This window comes from Anabrus simplex, chromosome 3 (assembly GCF_040414725.1).
Source record: "Anabrus simplex isolate iqAnaSimp1 chromosome 3, ASM4041472v1, whole genome shotgun sequence".
NCBI classification, from domain to species: domain Eukaryota; kingdom Metazoa; phylum Arthropoda; class Insecta; order Orthoptera; family Tettigoniidae; genus Anabrus; species Anabrus simplex.
In genome coordinates this window covers 243,947,370-243,969,992 of record NC_090267.1, presented here as the reverse complement: position 1 = coordinate 243,969,992, position 22,623 = coordinate 243,947,370, and the positions used below count along the sequence as shown (strand labels likewise).

At 40.7% G+C, this 22,623-nt stretch overlaps 1 protein-coding gene across 2 annotated transcripts in view; it reads left to right on the top strand.

Annotated features, from left to right (window-relative positions):
• LOC136866195 (trypsin-1) overlaps window positions 1-22,623 on the top strand; it is a 150,452-nt gene that overhangs the window by 111,790 nt on the left and 16,039 nt on the right. For both annotated transcript variants that reach the window (XM_067142940.2, XM_067142942.2), the window contains 2 exons: window positions 9,747-9,863; window positions 10,847-10,972. In XM_067142940.2, coding sequence (XP_066999041.2) covers window positions 9,747-9,863; window positions 10,847-10,972 — 243 coding nt within the window. The remainder of the gene's footprint in view (window positions 1-9,746; window positions 9,864-10,846; window positions 10,973-22,623) is intronic.

The window sequence follows — 22,623 nt, the reverse complement described above, 5'->3', positions numbered from 1 at the left end:
GCTCGGTTTTTATTATTATTCTTTCTTTCTTTCTTTCTTTCTTTCTTTCTTTCTTTCTTTCTTTTCTTTTCTTTCTTTCCTTCTTTTTTCTTAATCTGTTTACCCTCCAATGTTGGTTTCTCCCACGGACTTAGCGAGGGATCCCACCTCTACCACCTCAAGGGCAGTGTCCTGGAGCGTGAGACTTTGGGTCCGGGGATACAACTGGGGAGGAGTTATAATAACATACAAAATGTTGAAAACTAGAAAGGCAACTGGAATTAATAAGGTTTCGGGGGATATACTAAAGACAATGGGTTGGGATATAGTACCATATTTGAAGTACTTATTGGTTACATGAAGGAGCTATACCAAATGAATGGAGAGTTTCTATACTAGCCCCTGTGTATAAAGGAAGGGGCGATAGACATAAAGCTGAAAATAACAGGCCAGTCATTTTGACATGCATTGCTTGCAAGATTTGGGAAATCATTCCTTCTGACTATACAGTATTAAACATGTTTGCGAAACTAATAATTGGTTCGATAGAATGCAGTTCGGGTTTGCGAAAGGTTATTCTCCTGGAGCTCAACTTGCAGGTTTCCAGCAATATAAAGCAGATATCTTGGATTAAGGAGGTCAAGTTGACTCTATCACGACTGACCTATCTGAGGGTAGATCGTGGGAGACTACTGGAAAAAATGAGAATTACACAGGCGAAGCTTTATCTGACCCTGTAATAATTAAGAGGGGAATTCCTCAAGGCAGATTGTTGGACCTTCATGTTTTTTATATGTAAATGATATGAGTAAAGAAGTGGAATCAGATATAAGATGTATTGCTGATGACGTTATTCTGTATAGAGTAGTGGATAAGTTACAAAATTGTGAGCAACTACAAAATGACCTCGGCAATGCTTAAAAGTCAGGTTGTGAGTTTCACAAATAGGAAAAGTCCTCTCAGTTTTCATTTCTGCGTTGATGGGATGAAAGTTCCTTTAGGGTATCATTGTATAAAGGGACATGTTTATGAGGGTATTTACGGGTTGTAGAAAGGATATAAAGCAAAGGGCATATAAGTCTCTGGTAAGACCCGAACTAAAGTATGGTTCCAGTGTACGGGACTCTCATCAGGATTACTTGATTCAAGAACTGGAAAAATTCCAAAGGAAATCAGCTCGATTTGTTCTGGGTGATATCCAACAAATGAGCAGCGTTGCAAAAATGTTGCAAAGTCTGGGCTGGGAAGACTTGGATGAAACGAGATGAGCTGCTCGACTAAGTGGTATGTTCCGGGCTGTCAATGGAGAAATGGAGTCGAATGACATTTGTAGACGAATAAGTTCGAGTGTTGTCCTTAAAAGTAGGAAAGATCACAATATGACGATTGAGTTGGAATACAAGAAGACAATTTGGGGAAAATGTTTGTGCATCGGAAGTGAAATTAGGAATTGGAAAAACTTACCAAGGGAGATGCGCAATAAATGTCCAATTTCTTTGCAATCATTTAACAAATGTCTAGGAAAACAACAGATAGCAAATCTGCCACCTGGGCGTCTGCTCTAAATGCAGATCAGTAGTGACTGATCATATTTTCCTGGAGGACCAGTACTTCGCCCAGGCGGCCTCGCCTGCTATGCTGAGGAGGGGCGGGTATGGGAATATTGGAATTGATAGACAAGGAAGAGGGAAGGAATCGGCCGTGGCCTTAAGTTAGGTGCCATCCTGCCATGACTGGATTGTTGGATTGTTGGTAAGTTCATCAGGTAACTCGAGTCCAAGCAACCACAAGCCACAGTTTATCCCACTTAACTCCGTATTATACCAGTATTGGAGATGTTTCTAGAAGTATCTCTTAAAATATAACGGTAAAAGTTATAATTCGTTACGTAGATATTTGAGGTTGTAGATCTAACTTTTTATAAACGTAAATTGAAAATGACATGGATTTTCTTCCCTCTTTCTTTCATTATTGTTTGCTTTCATTTCACTTCGTGTATCGCCGCAGTGATCGAGGCTGACTGGGAGAACTTCACCCAACCTTCACGGCCTGTGACGTAACCACAAAGTCACTGTGACTGAATAGCGTACGCTCCTCGGCTCCCAGTGCTGGGCACCCATAGGACGAAATGCCAGCGTGAGCTCCTCTGTTCTAGAGTACAAGGACGCAATGAGAGGGTCGCCGCTCCTTGAGCTAATAGGGAACATGCTTGATCCGGGGTTTTAATTAAAAATATGCTAATCTGATTCAAAAATTCATGCAGAATTCAAAAATGTGATCAGAATGTACAAATAACTCCAAACATGATAAAAATCTAAATTAAAGTACGAAAATGTCACGTGACGCAAATACGCGATCTCATTGGTCTGACGTCATCGTACAGGTTGACTGAATTAGTAGACGAAATAACACATAGTGTGCTGTGAGATGCAGGATACACTTTGCGTATTTCTACTTTATGTTAGTGTCTGGTATAGTTAAATTCGAGGTCTATACATTGGATAATAATCTGAGTGGTATGTTTTAGACTTAAAATGAATCCTGCGTAGACAGTGAGGCAGAAAACGTATAAATGGTGTATAGTTCCGATGTGCTATAGCACATCGCATACCATCCCAAGCAGATTGTTTATAAATGTTCCAAAGACGCTAAAACTAGGGAGAAATGGATTTTAGCGAGCCGGAAAAATGCTGGTGATATATCGGAAAAGTCTACAATTTATTTTTTAGATCATTTCAACGTAAGTTGAATTTGTTTGAATTTTCAATCACTTTTCCATGTCAGCTGTTCTAGTGGTAAAACTTTAAATTTTAATGTATGATGCTTTAACTAAATGCTTCAATTACACCTTGGAATATTAAAGTAATAAACAATGAATTAATTAATGCTGATTATTAAAGTATTCTCCAAACCTAACCTAAGTTTTGGGTGATCCATGTCAAGGTAATAAATCAAAGGGATTATAAACAATATTGACGGCTCTAATTATACCAATTTATCTTGGCATGCGACAGCTATTTATGTCTTTATTGATACATTTGTAAAGAAATTTAGGCTATAGCTAAATACTATATGTAACAAAAAATAGGCGTGTACATCATGAAAGTAAACAACGTGAATTTAACAAATGTATATCTCTACACAAAACCAGCGCTTGTCTGTTGGGGTCTTATAAGTTAACAATGCTCAGTTATAATAATTATGAGATTAATGAAATAAATAATATAATTGCACAGAGGTGAAAATAGTGATGTTGGTGTTTAAAATATTATCCAACTTAGCCTAAGTTTTAGGTTATACAAACCAAGTCAATAAGCCGAAATGTAAAAATTCCGGGCGAGTTGGCCGTGCGGTTAGGAGCGCGCAGCTGTGAGCTCGCAACCGGGAGATAGTGGGTTCGAACCCTTCTGTCGGCAGCCCTGAAGATGGTTTTCCGTGGTTTCCCATTTTCACACCAGGCGGATGCTGGGGTTGTACCTTACTTAAGGCCGCGGCCGCTTCCTTCCCATTCCTAGGCCTTTCCTGCCCCATCGTCGCCATAAGACCTATCTGTGACGGTGCGACATAAAGCAAAAAAAAAATAATGTAAAAGTCACAGTACCCAAAGACATTCCTGTATTGAACGACTAAAATGTCACCAAGACACTTTTCTTGCGTGATATGCTCAGCTTGTTAAAAGCCAAATGTAATTAATGTTATTGGCTTTACGCCCCGCTAACTACTTCTACGGTTTTCGGAGACGCCGATGTGCAGGAATTTATTTCTGCAGAAGTTCTTTTACGTGCCAGTAAAGCTCCCGACACGAGGCTCACGTATTTGAGCACCTTCAACCACAACCGGACTGAACCAGGATCGAGCCTGACAAGTTGGGGTCAGAAGGCCAGCACCTCAACCGTCTGAACCACTCAGCCCGACTTGTTAAAACTAGATGAAGTTTATCATGTTTAACTTTTTCCCTCCACAAAGATATTTAATGTTTCTCTTTCATGGGCCCCGGAAGTGGGTAGGTCAGTTGCCCCAACCATAAATATATATATTTTTCGGAAATGATAGGTTATAGACCTATAGTACTATGATCTTTCTTTCCTTCTTTCTTTCTTTCTTTCTTCTTTAATCAGTTTATCCTTCAGGTTTGGTTTTTCCCTCGGACTCAGTGAGGGATTTCACATCTACTGCTTCAAGGGCAGTGTTCTGGTGCGTGAGACTTTGGGTATGATGATACAACTGGTGAGGAGGGCCATTATCTCGCCCAGGCGGTCTCACCTGCTATCATCAACAGGGGCCTTGTTGGAGGATGGGAATATCGGAAGGGATAGACAAGGAAGAGGGAAGGAAACGGCCGCGGCCTTAGGTGCCTGGAGTAGAAGTGGGAAAATACGAAAAACCACTTCGAGAATGGCTGAGGTGGGATTCGAAACCCCTCTACTCAGTTGACCTCCCGAGGCTGAGTAGACCCCGTTCCAGCCCTCGTACTATTTGTTTTCAACTTTCATGGCAGAGCCGGGAATCGAAACCGCGCCTCCGGGATGGCAGCTAATCACATTAACCACTACACCACAGAGGCGGACTAGTACTTTAATGCTACCTATATGTTTATGTTAGTGCTGAAATCCGATTTCTTACTTTACTAATGCTGAAAGCCCAAAAATGTAATGTTATTCTTTAATACGGGAATCAGTCTAGAAGGAAATGTTGAAAGTGATGTGATTTCTATCCAGGTTCGTTGTTATCCTATTACTATAAGTTACAGTACATTGCACGTATATAAAAGATGCCACTTACAAACTTGCTTTTTATCCGCGAATTTCTGCGCCCACAAAAGTCACTATTTTTCAAGAATGATGACATCTACACATGGTAGATTGTCTGACTGTGCTGTTTTGAACCTTTCTTCTGTCATTTTGAAGTTATTCGCGATCACGTATAATAAACAATCACAGGGCGAGTTGGCCGTGCGCGTAGAGGCGCGCGGCTGTGAGCTTGCATCCGGGAGATAGTAGGTTCTAATCCCACTATCGGCAGCCCTGAATATGGTTTTCCGTGGTTTCCCATTTTCACACCAGGCAAATGCTGGGGCTGTACCTTAATTAAGGCCACGGCCGCTTCCTTCCAACTCCTAGGCCTTCCCTATCCCATCGTCGCCATAAAACCTATCTTTGTCGGTGCGACGTAAAGCCCCTAGCAAAAATAATAAACAATCGGCTTTTAGTAACGGCTGATGCACAATGGCTGGTAGAGCTATATGCGGTACTGAATCGTGACGTCACAGCGCGCCGCGTACGTCAGAGGCCGTTTCACTCGCCTTGCGGAAAGGCACTTTTAAACATTTTTTTTTAAATGGTAGAAAACAAGGCAACTTACCACATTGTAATACGTTTACGTACTGTTTCATTTGTGTACTTTTCAAAAAAAAATATTTATGAAAATTATGCATGTTCCCTATTGCATAGGCGCGGGAAGATACGAGAGCAGCTGACTTTTAATAGTTCGCTTTCTAAAGACTAGATGGCAACATGCGGAGTGAAGGCGTAAGTGAAGCCGCAGTAATGTAGCTGACCGAGTGTATCAAGTTCACGCAATACAATCGCACAGTTCGTGTGTCGTTCATTGAAATGAAATGTCGTATGGCTTTTAGTGCCGGGATATCCCAGGACGGGTTCGGCTCGCCAGGTGCAGGTCTTTCTATTTGACCCGTAGGCGACCTGCGCGTCGTGATGAGGATGAAATGATGATGAAGACAACACATACACCCAGCCCCCGTGCTGTTGGAATTAATCAATTAAGGTTAAAATCCCCGACCCGGCAGGGAATCGAACCCGGGACCCTCTGAACCGAAAGCCAGCACGCTGACCGTTCAGCCAACTGTCGTTCGTTGATTATGCTGTATTGCTAAACAATCTCTTATGTTGGCCTGCAGTATTTTTATGAGAAACAGCAGCAGTCAAAGCAGTATTTAGTTATCACACATTAAAATAATATGTTTGTTTCCTATTCATTAACTAATTGAATGAATAATTCAAATGTATTTAATCAGTGCAACGTTCCTGTATACAAAATAACTTAAATGTTTCCTCGCCAAAATCGAATGCATTACATAGAACTGTTAAATGCTTAAGTCTGTTTAGGTACGCACCCTCTTCACTAGTTGAAACTGAGAGCCGTGCAAACAGGTGGCAAGCTGTACTTCACCAGCCTGAGCTAAAGGGCTACTCATTGAGCCGAATTGTACACGCCTTTGTTCTTGAGTATCAGTCACTAGTAGACACAGGAAAAAAATTGCTATAAAAAAGTCAATATTTCCATCAAGTATACTGCAGAAATTTCTATAATGTTTCATTGCGTGAGTTAAATTATACTCGAGGTTAGTATTTAATGAGTAAAACTTATTTACACAATGCAGATGTTTAAGAACAATATGAGGACTGTTTTCACACAACAAACTGAAGACATTTCCAACATTTTCTATTATTTGCCTTTAACCCTTTCACAGGCCATTTGTTTTTGCTGCAAGGCAAGAAACTTTATCTTTTTTTTTTTTAGTTTCTGGGCAGGGAATAGGAAAGTAAGTGAAGAGTAATACATTAAAACGCGCATTTTTATTTTTGGTACCCTAATAATATGGTGCGAAGTATTTTTTCCATGGCCCCTTTTAAGTCACACTCAAGTAATAGCTTACCTTATTCAAAGGATGCTAAAATGAATTGAAAATTGTATAAATCAAATATTTCACAGTTAGTTTGTGTAAGGGTCAAATACATTCTGTTACAAAAAACAAAAGAAAATAAATTGCAATTCTCTGAGGACACTGACACCTTTGCTAGGATATGTCTGTCTTACTGTCCAAGAAACTAACACAGTATGTAAGCATTGACTGTTTCTAAATCAATAAGAAAGAACAAAATTCTATGCCACCACATTAGTGATCATCTACCAACCTCGTACCCTTTTCTAAGTTGATCGAAGTAGTAAATTCCACCCATTATTTAACTGTAAGTTGTAAGTTGCCACTTCATAAAACGAATAGTATTTAATTTACTTTGTTTCAAGAGCTTCTACCACAACAATGACTTGTTACTGCAAGTTCAAATTTAACGTAAATCACTTCCTATCCAGTTCAAATAACCTACCAGTACATGCCAGTTACTCCCCTTCATTGCCTCTTCTAGTTCCAATGATGACAGTAGATGTCAGTCAACTTCACAGGTGGGAAGGGTGCTTCCGATGAACAAAATTAATTAAACTAGAGGTGGTAAGAAGGCTTCCCATGGATACAATAAAATAAATACCACCCACAGCCTGTAAAAGGATTAAAGGAATTTTAACTTTATGATAAGAAGAAATTGGAAATATTTCCTCTTTAAAATAATATTTAGGAGACTCTTTGTGTTCAGCGTAAATTGTACGGCTCTTTGGCTGAATAGTCAGCGTAGTATTCTTTGTTTCAGAGGGACCCGGATTCGATTCCCAGCCACGTAGGAAAGGTTTATCTTAAATGGGCCATTTCTTTGGCTCGACCACTGGGTATGTCTGCTCTCCACGACATTGCTGCAACTCATACCGAATACAAAACAATCCTCCACCACAAATGACAAGTAGTTTCTTTCATATGGCAGATGGCGCCCACTTTCGACCTAGGGTCTGCTTTTACATAGGATGCTCCTTGATAAAAGTCGCCACACACAAATAGTATAACTTTGAGATCAGTGATTTTCCATTTTGGCCTCTCTACGGCCTCACAAACCCTCCAAGAACTTGCTTACAGCCAGAATACTTCGGTATTCTTCCTTAAGGATGTGTCTAAATTGTGGGCAATCATTCTTGAGACACATTTTTGTCCAATTTTCCTCTCTTTATAAATACCTAGCTAAAATGTGAAATCACTTATTTATATAATCACATTTCCACGATAACCATACGTATTGAAATTTAAACAGACACGAAACGAAAACAAACCTTCTTCTTCGCAATAATTAAGAACTGAAATGGAAAGCGTTCTTTGGACACTAAATGCATGGCGTCATTGCACAACGTCTCATAAACGAAGTGGTCCTTGGTAACATACCAAAATGGATATGTGGTAATTAAATGCCATAATAAGGAGTACTGCCATTCTTCAGGCGGATAACACCTCCATACACCTTCTCATGCTTCTGACAAGACGCTGCAGGTTCAGTTGAGGTAGACGTCCCCAATCTTCAAAAAAGGCGTCTTCAAGGGCTTGTAGTGCGTCGGGTGGCAGATTTCTCGCTCGGGTGCGTTCTTCCAGGTGACCCCAGGCTCGTTGGATCGTTTTCAAGTCTGGACTGCAGGAAGGCCATTCCATTCAATGCACGTGGTGCTGTTGTAGGAATTTCAAGAATATAATTTCTAATTTTGTTCAAAGGTCATAACACTCACGAAGAGGTTTCACACTTCAAGCGTTTCTTCAGACTGGAAAGTAGGTACTAGTTTTCACTTTCTTAAAGTTTTCAAAGTAATATAAAGAGGATACCCACGTCATTCAAACTGTAACACCAGTAGAAAATAAAAATAATCCAACCGATTTTTTAAGACTGTATGGAACTTTCGAGGACAATAACACTAGAGTGTAATAAATGTTCCAATCATGTACACGAAAGGCAGTTTTGAATAGAAGACGAGGATAACTGAGATACAAGCGTTACGCAGTGGCGATGTGTTTGCGCATCTTTTGTGTACAGAAACAGTAAAATACTGTTTCGTCGAGCCAAACAAGAAACAGCCATATAAGGAGGTTTTGGAACTTCGATAGCGGGAAAATATGGGAAGCATCGAAATTGCGCATTAACCATCCAGCTCGAATTGGATAGATGGTGGCTATAGTGATGTGAGTGTGGACCTGGTTATTTGTTGAGGGACGTAATGGGGTCTCAATATGCGCATGTTCGGACTGCGCAGCCTCAGGATAGACATTCACCCACGAGTTCCAGTTTGTTGCATAGAATCTTGCTTCTGTTAATAGTTCCATGATCGATGTCCCCTTCTCCGGTGATACTACGTCGATGGAATTTGCGAGTCCTTCCTTATATACCGCCTTTCTGGACCAGCACCTGGTTATTACTACATGAAGAACCATAGGATCCCCGACATGCTCTTGTGTTGTGCGCCTTCCAGTTAAGATTGTTAGCGATCTGAAGTGTATTAGCCGGACGTTTGTCGTTAACCCCAATCTCCTTGTTCATGGTGGAGTTAAATACATCCATGGTACCCCTGCCTGTCCTGAGAAACGACTAAAAGGGTAACAAAGCGGCTCTCAACTTTGATGTGTGGCTTGAGGTATCGCATCCACAACATGAGTCAGGCATTGTTTCCGCTTACTTGTTTCAGGCTATTCAACTTCTACTTTCCTGTCCTACCTCCTGTGGTCAAATTCTGCTCTAGTGCCATTTTAAATTTCACGCCATGGAATTTCCCTTCCTTGTACCTGCAGTTCCTTTATTTCTTTACACTTCTGGTTAGTTTTAAGAGGGGTTCGTTGCCTAGTTTTACTTACCCATGAAACAATAATTTTACCCCAATACTCAACTCCATTATTTGATTCGTGCCACCTATCAACAGGATAACATGCAACAGCATGTGGAATACAAGACAGGTTCAACATAGTTTACTTCCCATACAGACAATAAGTGGAAATTTTTTCAAAGGCTTTGTCCCATCGTGAGTTTAAAATCAATAAATGATATTTTTCCAGTGGTAACAACTCGCAATTTCAAGCTGTTTCGTGATTTTCATTCTTTTGAAATACACAGGCAGAAGAACCCTTTCCACTGAACAACCTCACCATCAAGACTGCTAGACTGGCGGTTCGGAATGAAGACACTGCTCCAGGAACCATTGTAACCGTTGCTGGATGGGGCGTTATCGAGGTGAGGAATCCTTTAGCATAGAAAAATGTCTACGGTTCGTTTGGTGACATAAAACTTTAACACTGAGCTATTAAACTGAATATGTGATTTGATGTACATAAATGTAGAAGAATTTAAATTTTATTGTAAAAATTGATATCAGTAGCCATGATTCAAGTAAAGTGCCCTTAGAAGGCGGTCGGTATATTTAACGATCTTATATTGTGGAAATTTCAATTTCAATATTTAGTTTCTCAAAGTTAATGACCATATAGTCCCATAAAACATTTGGAAATATATAACCACTGTTAAGTCTTACTTATAGATTTTTTCAGAATTATTATACAATCTTCCTGCAACAGGTGCAGTTTAAGGACAAAGAGTATCTGAATAACAATATTAAACATTATATATGAATGGATTAGCGCTACAAGAGGTAGTATGAAGATACATAAGAGTAGGCAAAAGAGCGAGTCCCGTTTGAGGTCCGCAAGTTTGGTTCTGGAAGATCATGATGGAATTCTTGTGAGTTGTTACGTCGAAGTTATAGATGAAATCTCTATTCAGCTTAAATGTATTGCAAAAGTTTACAGAAATGTACTTATGATCCCTCGAGCACCTAACATCGATCCGATTACACAGATGGATGAGAATTTGTACTTAGCTTAGAGAAGTCCACCGTTTCTCCAAAATTTCTTCTATTTTTCCGCATCGACCTCTTCTGGCAGGTTTTCGCTGGTCTCAAATTTAATTGTTAGATCAACGATGAAACCTTCAGAACAGGATGGGTTAAAAGCAATAATGTCAATATGTCATTTGCTTCATCTATTGGAGAGACCGTGTACTTCCTCATATACATTATAACCTTGTCCTCTCAAAGCGTTAGCTATCATTGATCTGGCTACTGTATAACCTACTATTAAATGCAAATAATTTCTGAAATTTAATGCATAATTATCAGGTAACACTATTTTTATCACCTTGATGTAAATTATCTTTTACAGGGAAATTATGGCACCAAAATTTTACAGAAGGCTGAGTTGGAAATTATCAGAAGTCAGCGGTGCGGAAAACACGACAGAACGAAATTGTGCGCCGTGGACTCACGAAAAGAGAAGGGAATTTGCTCGGTAAGCGTGAAAATACGACCGTTGAAATTTCCCTTAATGTCAATCTACACAATTTTTAATGACGACAGTGGAGAATTCCATGTCTACTGTACGTAGTGTTTTATGTAAGTGTAAGCCGGTGAGTGTAGACTGAAGTAAATTAAGTCTATGATCTTTATGTTTTGTATGCTTATGGCGAGCTAAGTTATTGGTACTCTTGGTTGTTGGAGATATTTTAAATTATCTTAATTATTCATAATCTGCCAATTTTAAAATTGAATGAATGTAGAAGATTATCAATGTAAATATTTTCATTACTGTCGCATACTAAATCACATTCGTAAGAGGGCACACGCATGATCCGGGGTTTTAATTTAAAATGTGCTAATCTGATTCAAAATTTCATGCAGAATTCAAAAATGTGATCAGAATATACAAATAATAACTCCAAACATGATAAAAATCTAAATTAAAGTACGAAAATATCACGTGACGCAAGTACGCGATCTCATTGGTCTGACGGCATCGTGCAGGTTGACTGAATTATCAGACGAAATAACACGTAGTGTGCTGTGAGAAACAGGATACACTTCGCGTATTTCTACTTTATATTGGTGTCTGGTATAGTTAAATTCGAGGTCTATACATTGGGTAACAATCAGAGTGGTATATTTTGGATTTCTAATGAATCCTGCGCAGACAGTGAGGCAGAAAACGTTTAAATGGCGTATAGTTCCGATGTTCAATAGCACATCGCATACCACATACCACCCCAAACAAATTGTTTATAAATATTCCAAAGGACGCTAAAATAGAGAAAAATTGATTTTAGCGAGCTGGAGAAATGCTGGTGATATATTGGAAAAGTCTACAGTTTATTTCTTTGAAGATTATATTTTATCGTAAGCTGAATTTGTTTGAATTTTCAATCACTTTTCCATGTCAGCTGTTCTAGTGGTAAACTTTAAATTTTAATGTATAATGCTGAAATTGAAGAATTTAATTGGAATTTAATTGGAATATGAAAGTAATAAACAATGAATTAATTAATGCTGATTATTAAAGTATTCTCCAAACCTAACCTAAGTTTTGGTGATCCATGTCAAGGTAATAAATCAAAGGGGTTATGGACCATATTGACAGCTCTAATTATACAAATGTATCTTGGCATGCGACATTTATTTATGTTTTTATTGAAGAGCTTACATTTGTAAACAAATTAGGCTATAGCTAAATACTCTATAATATAACAAAAAGTAGGCGTGTACATCATGAAACAAAACAACGTGAATTTAACAAATGTATATCTCTACACAAAACCAATGATTGTCGGTTGGAGTGGTCTCAATCTTTTATGTTAACTATGCTCAATTACAATAAATTAATAATTATCATATTATTAATGAAATAAATAACATAATTGCATACAGGTGAAGATACATTACTGATACTAAAAATAACAGTGATGTTGGTGTTTAAAATATTATTCAAGCTTAGCCTAAGTTTTAGGTTATAAAAGCCAAGTCAATAAACCGAAGGGTAAAATAAAAATCACAGCACCCAAAGACATTGAACGACTAAAATGTCACCAGGACACTTTTCTTGCTTGATATGCTCAGCTTGTTAAAAGCCAAATGTAATTAATTTTATTGGCATTACGCCCCACTAACTATTACGGTTTTCGGAGACGCCGAGGTGCAAGAATTTAGTCCCGAAGTTCTTTTACGTGCCAGTAAATCTACTTACACGAGGCTGACGTATTTGAGCACCTTCGACTACTACCGGACTGAACCAGGATCGAACCTGCCAAGTTGGGTTCAGAAGGCCAGCGCCTCAACCGTCTGAACCACTCAGCCCGACTTGTGAAAACTAGTTGAAGTCATACTTACCTTTATGATGTTTAACGTTTTTCCTCCACCAAGATGTTCAATGTTTTTCTTTCGTGGACCTCGGAAGTGGGTAGGCCAGTTGCCCCAACCATATATATATATTGAGAAATTATAGATTATAGACCTATAGTACTATGATCTTTCTTTCTTAATCACCTTACACTCCAGGGTTGGATTTCCCCTCGGACTCGGCGAGGGATTCCACCTCTACCGCTTCAAGGCCAGTGTCCTGGAGCGTGACTCTTTGGGTATTTTTTTTAAATTTAATCGCATGGTGATTTTATACAATATATATACACAAGGCAAAGTCAAACTTTAAAGTATGGTGATACAGCTGGTGAGGAGGGCCAGTAACTCGCCCTGGTGACCTCACCTGCTATGCTCAACAGGGGCCTTGTGGGAGGATGGGAAGGTCGGAAGGGATAGACAAGGAACAATGAAGGAAACGGCCGTGGCCTATAGTTAGTTGCCTGGAGGAGAAGTGGGAAACTACAGACAACCACTTCGAGGAAAGCTGAGGTGGGAATCGAAGCCTTCCACTCAGTTGACCTCTCGAGGCTGAGTAGACTCCGTTCCATCCCTCGTACTATTTGTTTTCAACTTTCATGGCAGAGCCGGGAATCGAAACCGGCCTCCGGGGGTGGCAGCTAGTCACATTAATCACTACACCACAGAGACGGACTAGTACTATAATGCTACCTATATGTTTATGTTAGTGCTGAAATCCGATTTGTTACTTTAATAATGCTGAAAGTCCGAAAATGTAATGTTATTCTCTAATATGGGAATCAGTCTAGAAGGAAATGTTGAAAGTGATGTGTTTTCTATCCAGGTTCGTTGTTATTCTAATACTATGAGTTACAGTACATTGCACGTACAGACATGGACAAAAGTATTCATACCTACCCATCCAAAACAAAATGCTTTATTGCTGGAACAATACGGAACACAGGTCAAAATTGCATACCCAAACGTATACCTTGTACAACAGTGGTCATTACAAAGCACAAAATAAACTGGAAGTAAATAACAGTACATAACAAAGTAACAATCTCACCGCTGGATACCGTGGTTCAAATCCCGGTCATTCCATGTGAGATTTGTGCTGGACAATGCGGAGGCGGGACAGGTTTTTCTCCTGGTACTCCGATTTTCCCTCTCATCTTTCATTCCAGCAACACTCTCCATCCTCATTTCATAGCATTTATCAGTCATTAATATCACCTTGGGAGTAGCAACCCCCTTGTAATAATAGCCTATACCTGGTTCATTCATCACATCCCTGACCCGGTGAAAGACTGGAAAACAGGTTGAAGGTTTTCATTTCAACAAAGTAACAAATGCATACTTCATGGCACTACTTGTCTGGACATAAGTATGCATACCTTACGTGTAGAAATGGGGTTAGAACGAGTGAACAGAAACCTGTGTTGTTCCGTGGCATTAGTTGTGTAGTAGATGCAGACAGAGACGGACTGATCAACTGGTCAGAGACGGTATTAGTCCAATGGCGTGGAAAACTAGGGAAACGTCTGTTGAAGAGAAACGACTTATTCTACGCCTTTACCACCAAGGAAAATCGTACTCTGAGATCGGAAACATCATTGGAAGAAGTAAACCAACTGTGCAAAGCATCATACAAAGGTTAAAGGGACAGTATGTTCTTATACGCAAGAAAAGAACTGGACGTCCGAAGAAACTGACCCCACGAGAAGAAAGGTTCATAGTAGCCACAATTCGGCAATTGCATCGCAGCTGGCAGAATATTTCCATCATGCAGTGTCACACAAAACAGTAAGGAGGGTCCTTCACTCCCTGGGTATCAATCTAGGGTCCCAAGAAAGAAACCGCGCATAACGAAAGTGAATCGACGGAAGAGACTACAATTTGCAAAAGAACATGTGGCGAAAGATAATGCGTTTTGGTCGACAGTGATGTTTATAGACGAGAAAAAAATTAATATTTTCCGAAGTGATGGACGCATTTTAGTGTGGAGATGCCCCAACACAGATCTCGAAGTGCAGAACCTCGTTACCACTGTGAAGCACGGCGGGGGTGGGGTTATGGTGTGGGGCTCAATGGCCGCTCCAGGTGTTGGGGAGTTGGTATTTATCGAGGAGACCATGGACAGATTGCAATATCTGAATATCCTGAAAGAAAACTTTCACAAAAGCGCCGAAAAGCTTGGGATTTCCAATGAGTTTAACTTCCAACACGAAAATGACCCGGAACATACGGCGGAAATTGTTCGTTTGTGGATACACTACAACACGCCACACACACTAAAAACACCTCCCCAATCCCCGGATACCAACCCCATCGTGCATATATGGAGAGAATTGGAGTCCAAACTAAGAAAATACCACATAACAAGTAAAACACACTTGAAACAGTTACTACGACAAGAATGGGGGAACATTTCATCTGAACTAACACGGAAACTGGTGTTATCAGTGCCCAGCAGGTTAAAAGAAATAATATAGGCCCCTACAGGAAAGGCAAACAAACGCGCTACTGATCGAGTTGGTAATACCTGTTTCTTCATTGAGTTGTGAACTCTTCTGGGATACGGTATGAATACTTACGTCCAGACAAGTAGTGTCATGGAGAACGAATTTGTTGCTTTGTAATGTACTGTTATTTACTTCCAGTTTATTTTGTGCTTTTTAATATACACTGCTGTACGAGGAATCCGTTTGGTTTTGTAATTTTGACCTGTACACCGTATTGGTCCAGCAATAAAGCATTTTGTATTCAATCAATCAATCAATCAATCAATCAATCAATCAATCAATCAATCAATCAATCAATCAATCAATCAATCAATCAATCAATCAATCAATCAATCAATCAATCAATCAATCAATCAATCAATCAATCAATCCTGATCTGCATTTAGGGCAGTCGCCCAGGTGGCAGATTCCCTATCTGTTGCTTTCCTAGCCTTTTCCTAAATGATTTCAAAGAAATTGGAAATTTATTGAACGTCTCCCTTAATAAGTTATTCCAATCCCTAACTCCCCTTCCTATAAATGAATCTTTGCCCCAGTTTGTCTTCTTGAATTCCAACTTTATCTTCGTATTGTGATCTTTCCTACTTTTATAAACGCCACTCAAACTTATTCGTCTACTAATGTCATTCCACGTCATCTCTCCGCTGACAGCTCGGAACATACCACTTAGTCGAGGAACTCTTCTTCTTTCTCTCAATTCTTCCCAACCCAAACTTTGCAACATTTTTGTAACGTTACTCTTTTGTCGGAAATCACCTAGAACAAATCGAACTGCTTTTCTTTGGATTTTTTCCAGTTCTTGAATCAGGTAATCTTGATGAGGGTCCCATACACTGGAACCATACTCTAGTTGGGGTCTTACCAGAAATTTATATGCCCTCTCCTTTACATCCTTACTACAACCCCTAAACACACTCAAAAAACCATGTGCAGAGATCTGTACCCTTTATTTACAATCCCACTTATGTGATTACCCCAATGAAGATATTTCCTTATATTGACACCTACATACTTACAATGATCCCCAAAAGGAACTTTCACCCCATCAACGCAGTAATTAAAACTGAGAGGACTTTTGCTATTTGTGAAACTCACAACCTGACTTTTAACCCCGTTTATCAACATACCATTGCCTGCTGTCCATCCCACAACATTTTCGAGGTCACGTTGCAGTTGCTCACAATCTTGTAACTTATTTATCACTCTATAGAGAATAACATCATCCGCAAAAAGCCTTACCTCCGATTCCACTCCTTTACTCATATCATGTATATACAGGCTGTTAGGTGTATACGTGCAGATATTTCTTGTAGCAGTAGAGAACGATGTGACGAACCACTATATATCAAACTTTTAGTAATCCGCGGAAGTTATTTTCGAGAGCAAAGTGATATGATGTTTTTAGAATAGGTAGTATGCCTCGTTCTGCGAATGAAGAGCTTTCCGTTGATAACAGGCAAGTCACGCGCCATCCGTACCAAACTGGTTCTACTGTAACACCTGAACGCCACGAGATGTTACGTAATGTACTTGCCAAACTGGTTTTATGTTTACGAGCAACTGAACTACGATAACAGCTGAAGGCTGCTACCGGTGTTCACAATGTTACGTTACATTCTCGCCAGACTGGTTTTGTTGTTAGTATTTAGTTTCCGTCAGACAACCCTAGTTATCGGTTTCGGACCCTGGAGCTGTATCGAATTGTCAGCGTTAATACTGGTTCATTTGCTGTTACGTCATTTAGGGGATTGGGATATCTGTGGTCGTCAGCCCCATGGTCTAGTGAGTATGGAAATGACCTGAAAACCTATGTCTTTACGCCAACGAAAGCAAGCATGGGATTGAATTGAATTAGGCAAGCACAGCCAACGTTTTACTTCAAACGAATAATGGACATGTTATACAAATAAATAAATTAAACGTACCTACATTTCGTGCCTCCTGTCGGGCTGTGTGGCTTAGAAGGTTGAGGTGCTGGCCTTTTGACTCCAACCTCGCAGGTTCGAACTTGGCCCAGTCCGGTAGTTTTTGAATGTGCTCAAATACGTTACACTCGTGCCGGTAGATTTAGTGGCACGTAAACAGAACCCCTGCGGGACTAAATTCCGGCACCTCATCGTCTCCGAAAACCGTAAACGTAACGCAAATACCATTATTATTATTATTATTATTATTATTATTATTATTATTATTATTATTATTATTATTATTATTATTATTGACTACTCGCCAATAATGTCTGCCTAGAAAATACTTCTCATCGTTTATAAGTATGGATCTCGACAGTTGTATAATGTCCTAATTATGATGATTTTCAAAATTGGCTTTAAGTCGCACCGACACAGATAGGTCTTATGGCGACGATTGGACAGAAAAGGGGTAGAAGTGAGAAGGAAGCGTTCGTGACCTAAATGAGGTTCAGCTCCAGCATTTTCCTGATGTGAAAATGGGAAACCACGGAGAACCATCTTCAGGGCTGTCGATAGTGGAGTTCGAACCCAGTATCTTCCCAATGGAAGTTCACAATTTCGCGCCCCTAACCGCACGACCAACGTATTCCAAGCTCTAATGCCGGGCTGAGTACCTCGGACGATAGACCGCTGGTATTCTGATCCCATCTTGGCAGGTTCGATGGAGGCTCAATTCGGTGGTATTTGAAGGTGCTGAAATACGCCAGTTTCGTGTGTGTAGATGTACTTGCATTAAAAAAAGTCCTGCGGTACAACATTCCAGCACCTCGGCATCTCCAAAACCCGCCAAAGTAGTTATTGGGACGTAAAAAATTACATTATTATTTCGTGCTTGCAAACGAAAAGCATATGTGTAATGGTAAAATAAAGCAAAATAAAAGTGGCCAGTCTGACTTGCTCAGACGTTTAAAGCACTGGTTTCTTGTTTCCAACTTAGCAGGCTCGATCTTGGGTCCGTCCGGTGGCATTCGAAGGAGCTCGTCAGCCTCGTGTCGGTAGATTTACTGGCACGTAAAAATAACTCCTGCGGGACTAAATTACAGCGCCTCCAGAAACAGTATGAGTAGTTAGTGGGACGTAAAGCAAATAACATTACCGGTATTATTATTATTATTATTATTATTATTATTATTATTATTATTATTATTATTATTATTATTATTATTATTATTCAGTTTTATTATTATTGCTTCTACTCATATTGAACTTCTTCTTATTACTCTTTTTTCTCGTTTGATTATTATTATTTTTATTATTATTATTATTATTATTATTATTCACCTGTTCATACTTTCGTCTTATTCCTCTTTTTACTCTCCTTTTAAGTCGTATACTTGTTATTCATATTTGATGTTTTGTTATTAATATTATTGTTATTTTTATATTATTATTTTTATTATTTAGTTTAGCTTCATGTGACACAATACTTTTTCCGTCTTTAATTCAACTTTTGTGTCGTGTGCCGGTATACTTCTATGTTTCTGTCCTGTGCTTCAAGACAGCGCTGCAAGATCTGTGTTTGTTTCCCCAGCCCGGGTGTGTTTCGTTTCTCATGTGACAAAGTTACATCTTACGTTCTGTTACATGTTTAAGTTTGGCCTTAGATCGCCTTTAATCTGCTCTGTAGCCTTTAAAAGTGTAGCATGGTCAATGACCTCAGTGCTTGTTTTGTTCACATATCTGGACTAAGAACTCGTCTCACTCGGCACAGCAAGTTCAAGGCCAACTACTTCTATCTGTTTGTTTGTTTATTTATTTACCCAGGTATGTATGTCAACAATGTACTATGTCAACATCGTACCACGAACATTTGCTCAAAAAACGGGGTGTTTGGGGGGGTCTCTGTCCTGGGTGGTGTGTTCTGCAGGCCTACTCTGGGGTCCGTGTTGTTGCTGCGGTTATCTCTCTGTGCGTTCAGGTATTTAATAACATGTTCAATTCAATTTATTGTATGTACAAGACATACGTCCAACTTGAATTATTTCATCCTCACAACTCTACTTCCTTACTCCATAGCCCAAGAGCTACACGTATAGCTGACGGCCCACCCACCCCTCTACTAGTGTGGGAATGAAATAACTAATTTGATTGAATTTTTTCATATTTCAGTAGTGATGAATATAAAACAAGAATTTTTTGAATTTTTATACGTGTTAATGATGATGATGATTGCTGTTTTAAGGTCATCGGCCCTTAAAAACGCAAAGTGTCTTCTGCTTTAACTCGAGCTCGATAGCCGCAGTCACTTAAATGCGGCCAGTATCCAGTATTCGGGAGATAGTTGGTTCGAACCCCACTGTCGGCAGCCCTGAAAATGGTTTTCCGTGGTTTCCCATTTTCACACCAGGCAAATGGTGCGGCTGTACCTTAATTAAGGCCACGGCCGCTTCCTTCCCACTCCTAGCCCTTTCCTGTCCCATCGTCGCCATAAGACGTATCTGTGTCGGTGCGACGTAAAGCAAGTAGCAAAAAAAAGAAAACAACATGCAGTGTAGGATTGAGCAACTGCCGAAATCCGTTCAAGGTCAATGTCTAGCGTTTTAACAAGCACGTCTTCCGCACTCGCGCACTGAAACTCTCGATTATAATTTTTTTTACCGGTACATAAGTTTCCCTGCTCGGATTTATGAGAATATCGACCTATCGAGACTCAAAATACTATAACGATACTGTACTGTACTCCCAAGCCATTACGTTGCACAAATGGCGTAACATCTGACATACCAAAGTAAAACTCGTAGCAATTGTTCAAAGTGATCACCCTGGGCTTCCCTGCAGGCTTCACTTCTCCGAATCCAGTTGCGACGCATTCGAGCCAAGACACCAGGGTTGTGTCCGACTCGTTGGCTGAACGGTCAGCGTACTGGCCTTCCGTTCAGAGGGTCCCGGGTTCGATTCTCGGCCGGGTCGGGGATTTTAACCTTAACTGGTTAATTCCAATGGCACGGGGGCTGAGTGTATGTGTTATCTTCATCATTTCATCCTCATCACGACGCGCAGGTCGCCTACGAGAGTCAAATGGAAAGACCTGCACCTGGCGAGCCGAACTCGTCCTGGGATATCGCGGCACTAAAAGCCATACGACATTTCATTTCATTTCACCAGGATTGTTCAGAATATCCTCTGCTGCTTAAACAATACGTTCACGGACGTCGTCCGAAGTGGGTACTTCAGTTCGATATTGTTTGTGTTTCATGTTCCCCCAGACATTAAAGTCAATTGGAATAAGGTCTGGAGACCTGACTGGCCAATTGATAGTTCCACATCGTCCTGTCCACCGTTGAGGAAATGTCTGCACCATCGTGTAAAATCCACGTGGTTCTGCGTAGTCGAAGCGACACGTCCTCTGAAAGCTCAAGTAACGTACTGTATCTACAGGAGCAAGGTAACATTAATAAAAAGATGATTAGTCCACGTAACCGACTTCCTACTACACCCATCCAGGTATTAATTCATAACCGGTGCTGGAAATTGCCTTCTCCTACTGAATGGGGATGTTCCACAGCCCATGAGTGGGATATAGTGGGTTCGAACTCCTCTGTCGGCAGCCCTAAAGACGGTTTTCCGTGGTTTGCCATGTTCACACCAGGCAAATGCTGGTGCTGTTCCTTAATTAAGGCCACGGTTACTTCTTCACCATCCTAGCCCTTTCCTGTCCCGTCGTCGCCGTAAGATCTATCTGTGTCGTGGCGACGTACATCAACTCGTAAGAAAATGGTAATCTGCTGTCAAAGACACTGCACCCGTTGAATATGGTCAGGATGCACTAGTTCTTCGTGCAGTGTCCTATGTATGGTCCAAGTTGGTACAGCAACGGCACGTGTTATACTACGCGTACGGCGCCCGGGATCATCGTTTACTATTGTTAGGATGCCCGGCTCCATGGCAAAACGGTTAGCGTGCTGGCCTTTGGTTACATGGGTCCCGGGTTCGATTCCCGGCAGGGTCGGTATTTGACCATCATGGTTATTTTCTCTGGCATGGGGCTGGGTGTATGTGTTGTCTTCATCCTCATTTGATTATCATCAAGGTGCGCAGGTCACCTACGGGAGTCAAACCAAAAGACATGCACCTAGCGAGCCGAACCCGTCCTGGAATATCCCGGCACTAATATCCATACGCCATTTCATTTCCATTGTCAGGATGTCTTCCGCGTCTAGAATTACACGTGGCCGTTTAGGCCATCGCTTCTGAAAGCGTGATGTAACACAACCTGCATCGCGAATACGCTGCAGTACAGCAAGTATCGTTGCTGGATTCGGCACCCGTCTGTTGGGAAGCCTTTTCCGATAGATTCATGGAGGGCGACCCGTGTTCTGTTCTGCCACACGATACACTAGCAGCATATCATGGTATTCGTGGTATTCATACACTGGCATTATTCAAATACAACGACGTTGTGCAACACATCTGCGCAGCGGTTCATCATATATTCGCGGGCGTTTGACTGTCGCGACCGATCGGACCTTGAAAAAAAATAGCCCTCGTACTACTACGAAGTAACTCGCGTACTAGTACGGACGATAATTCGCCTCTCTGACAGCTGTTATTCAGGTCAAGGTCAGACAGACAGCTCATACCTCTAGTCCGGTGGTTTCATGTAGGGGCGGGAACCCGTCCCATCACACCCCCGTCGCTAGGAACAGCACACGACCAAACCGGCACGAGACAGGTCTAGTGAATTTGTCAAACTGCTTACGTGAAATATTCTCCCACAGTGTGATTTCAATACCATGGATTCTGTTTTTTTTTGCTAGGGGCTTTACGTCGCACCGACACAGATAGGTCTTATGGCGACGATGGGATAGGAAAGGCCTAGGAGTTGGAAGGAAGCGGCCGTGGCCTTAATTAAGGTACAGCCCCAGCATTTGCCTGGTGTGAAAATGGGAAACCACGGAAATCCATTTTCAGGGCTGCCGATAGTGGGAATCGAACCTACTATCTCCCGGATGCAAGCTCACAGCCGCGCGCCTCTACGCGCACGGCCAACTCGCCCGGTCCATGGATTCTTGGGAGACCAACTCGCCGTATGCAGAAACACCCCGTGTTGACGTGTACGTAAATAAAGTTTCTTACGTAAACGAAAGAATGCGTGGGATAGGATTTCCAAGTGAGTAGTATCAGAATTGAATTGTCAAAGCACATCGAACGTTTTGCTTCATATCAATAAGGGACATGTTATAAAAATAAATTAATTAAACGTACCTCCTGTTCGTGCTTCCAAATGAAAAGAACTTGTTTAATGGTAAATTAAAGCATTCTGCTTTTGCAGTGCCTATTAAACGTATCAAAATAAACGT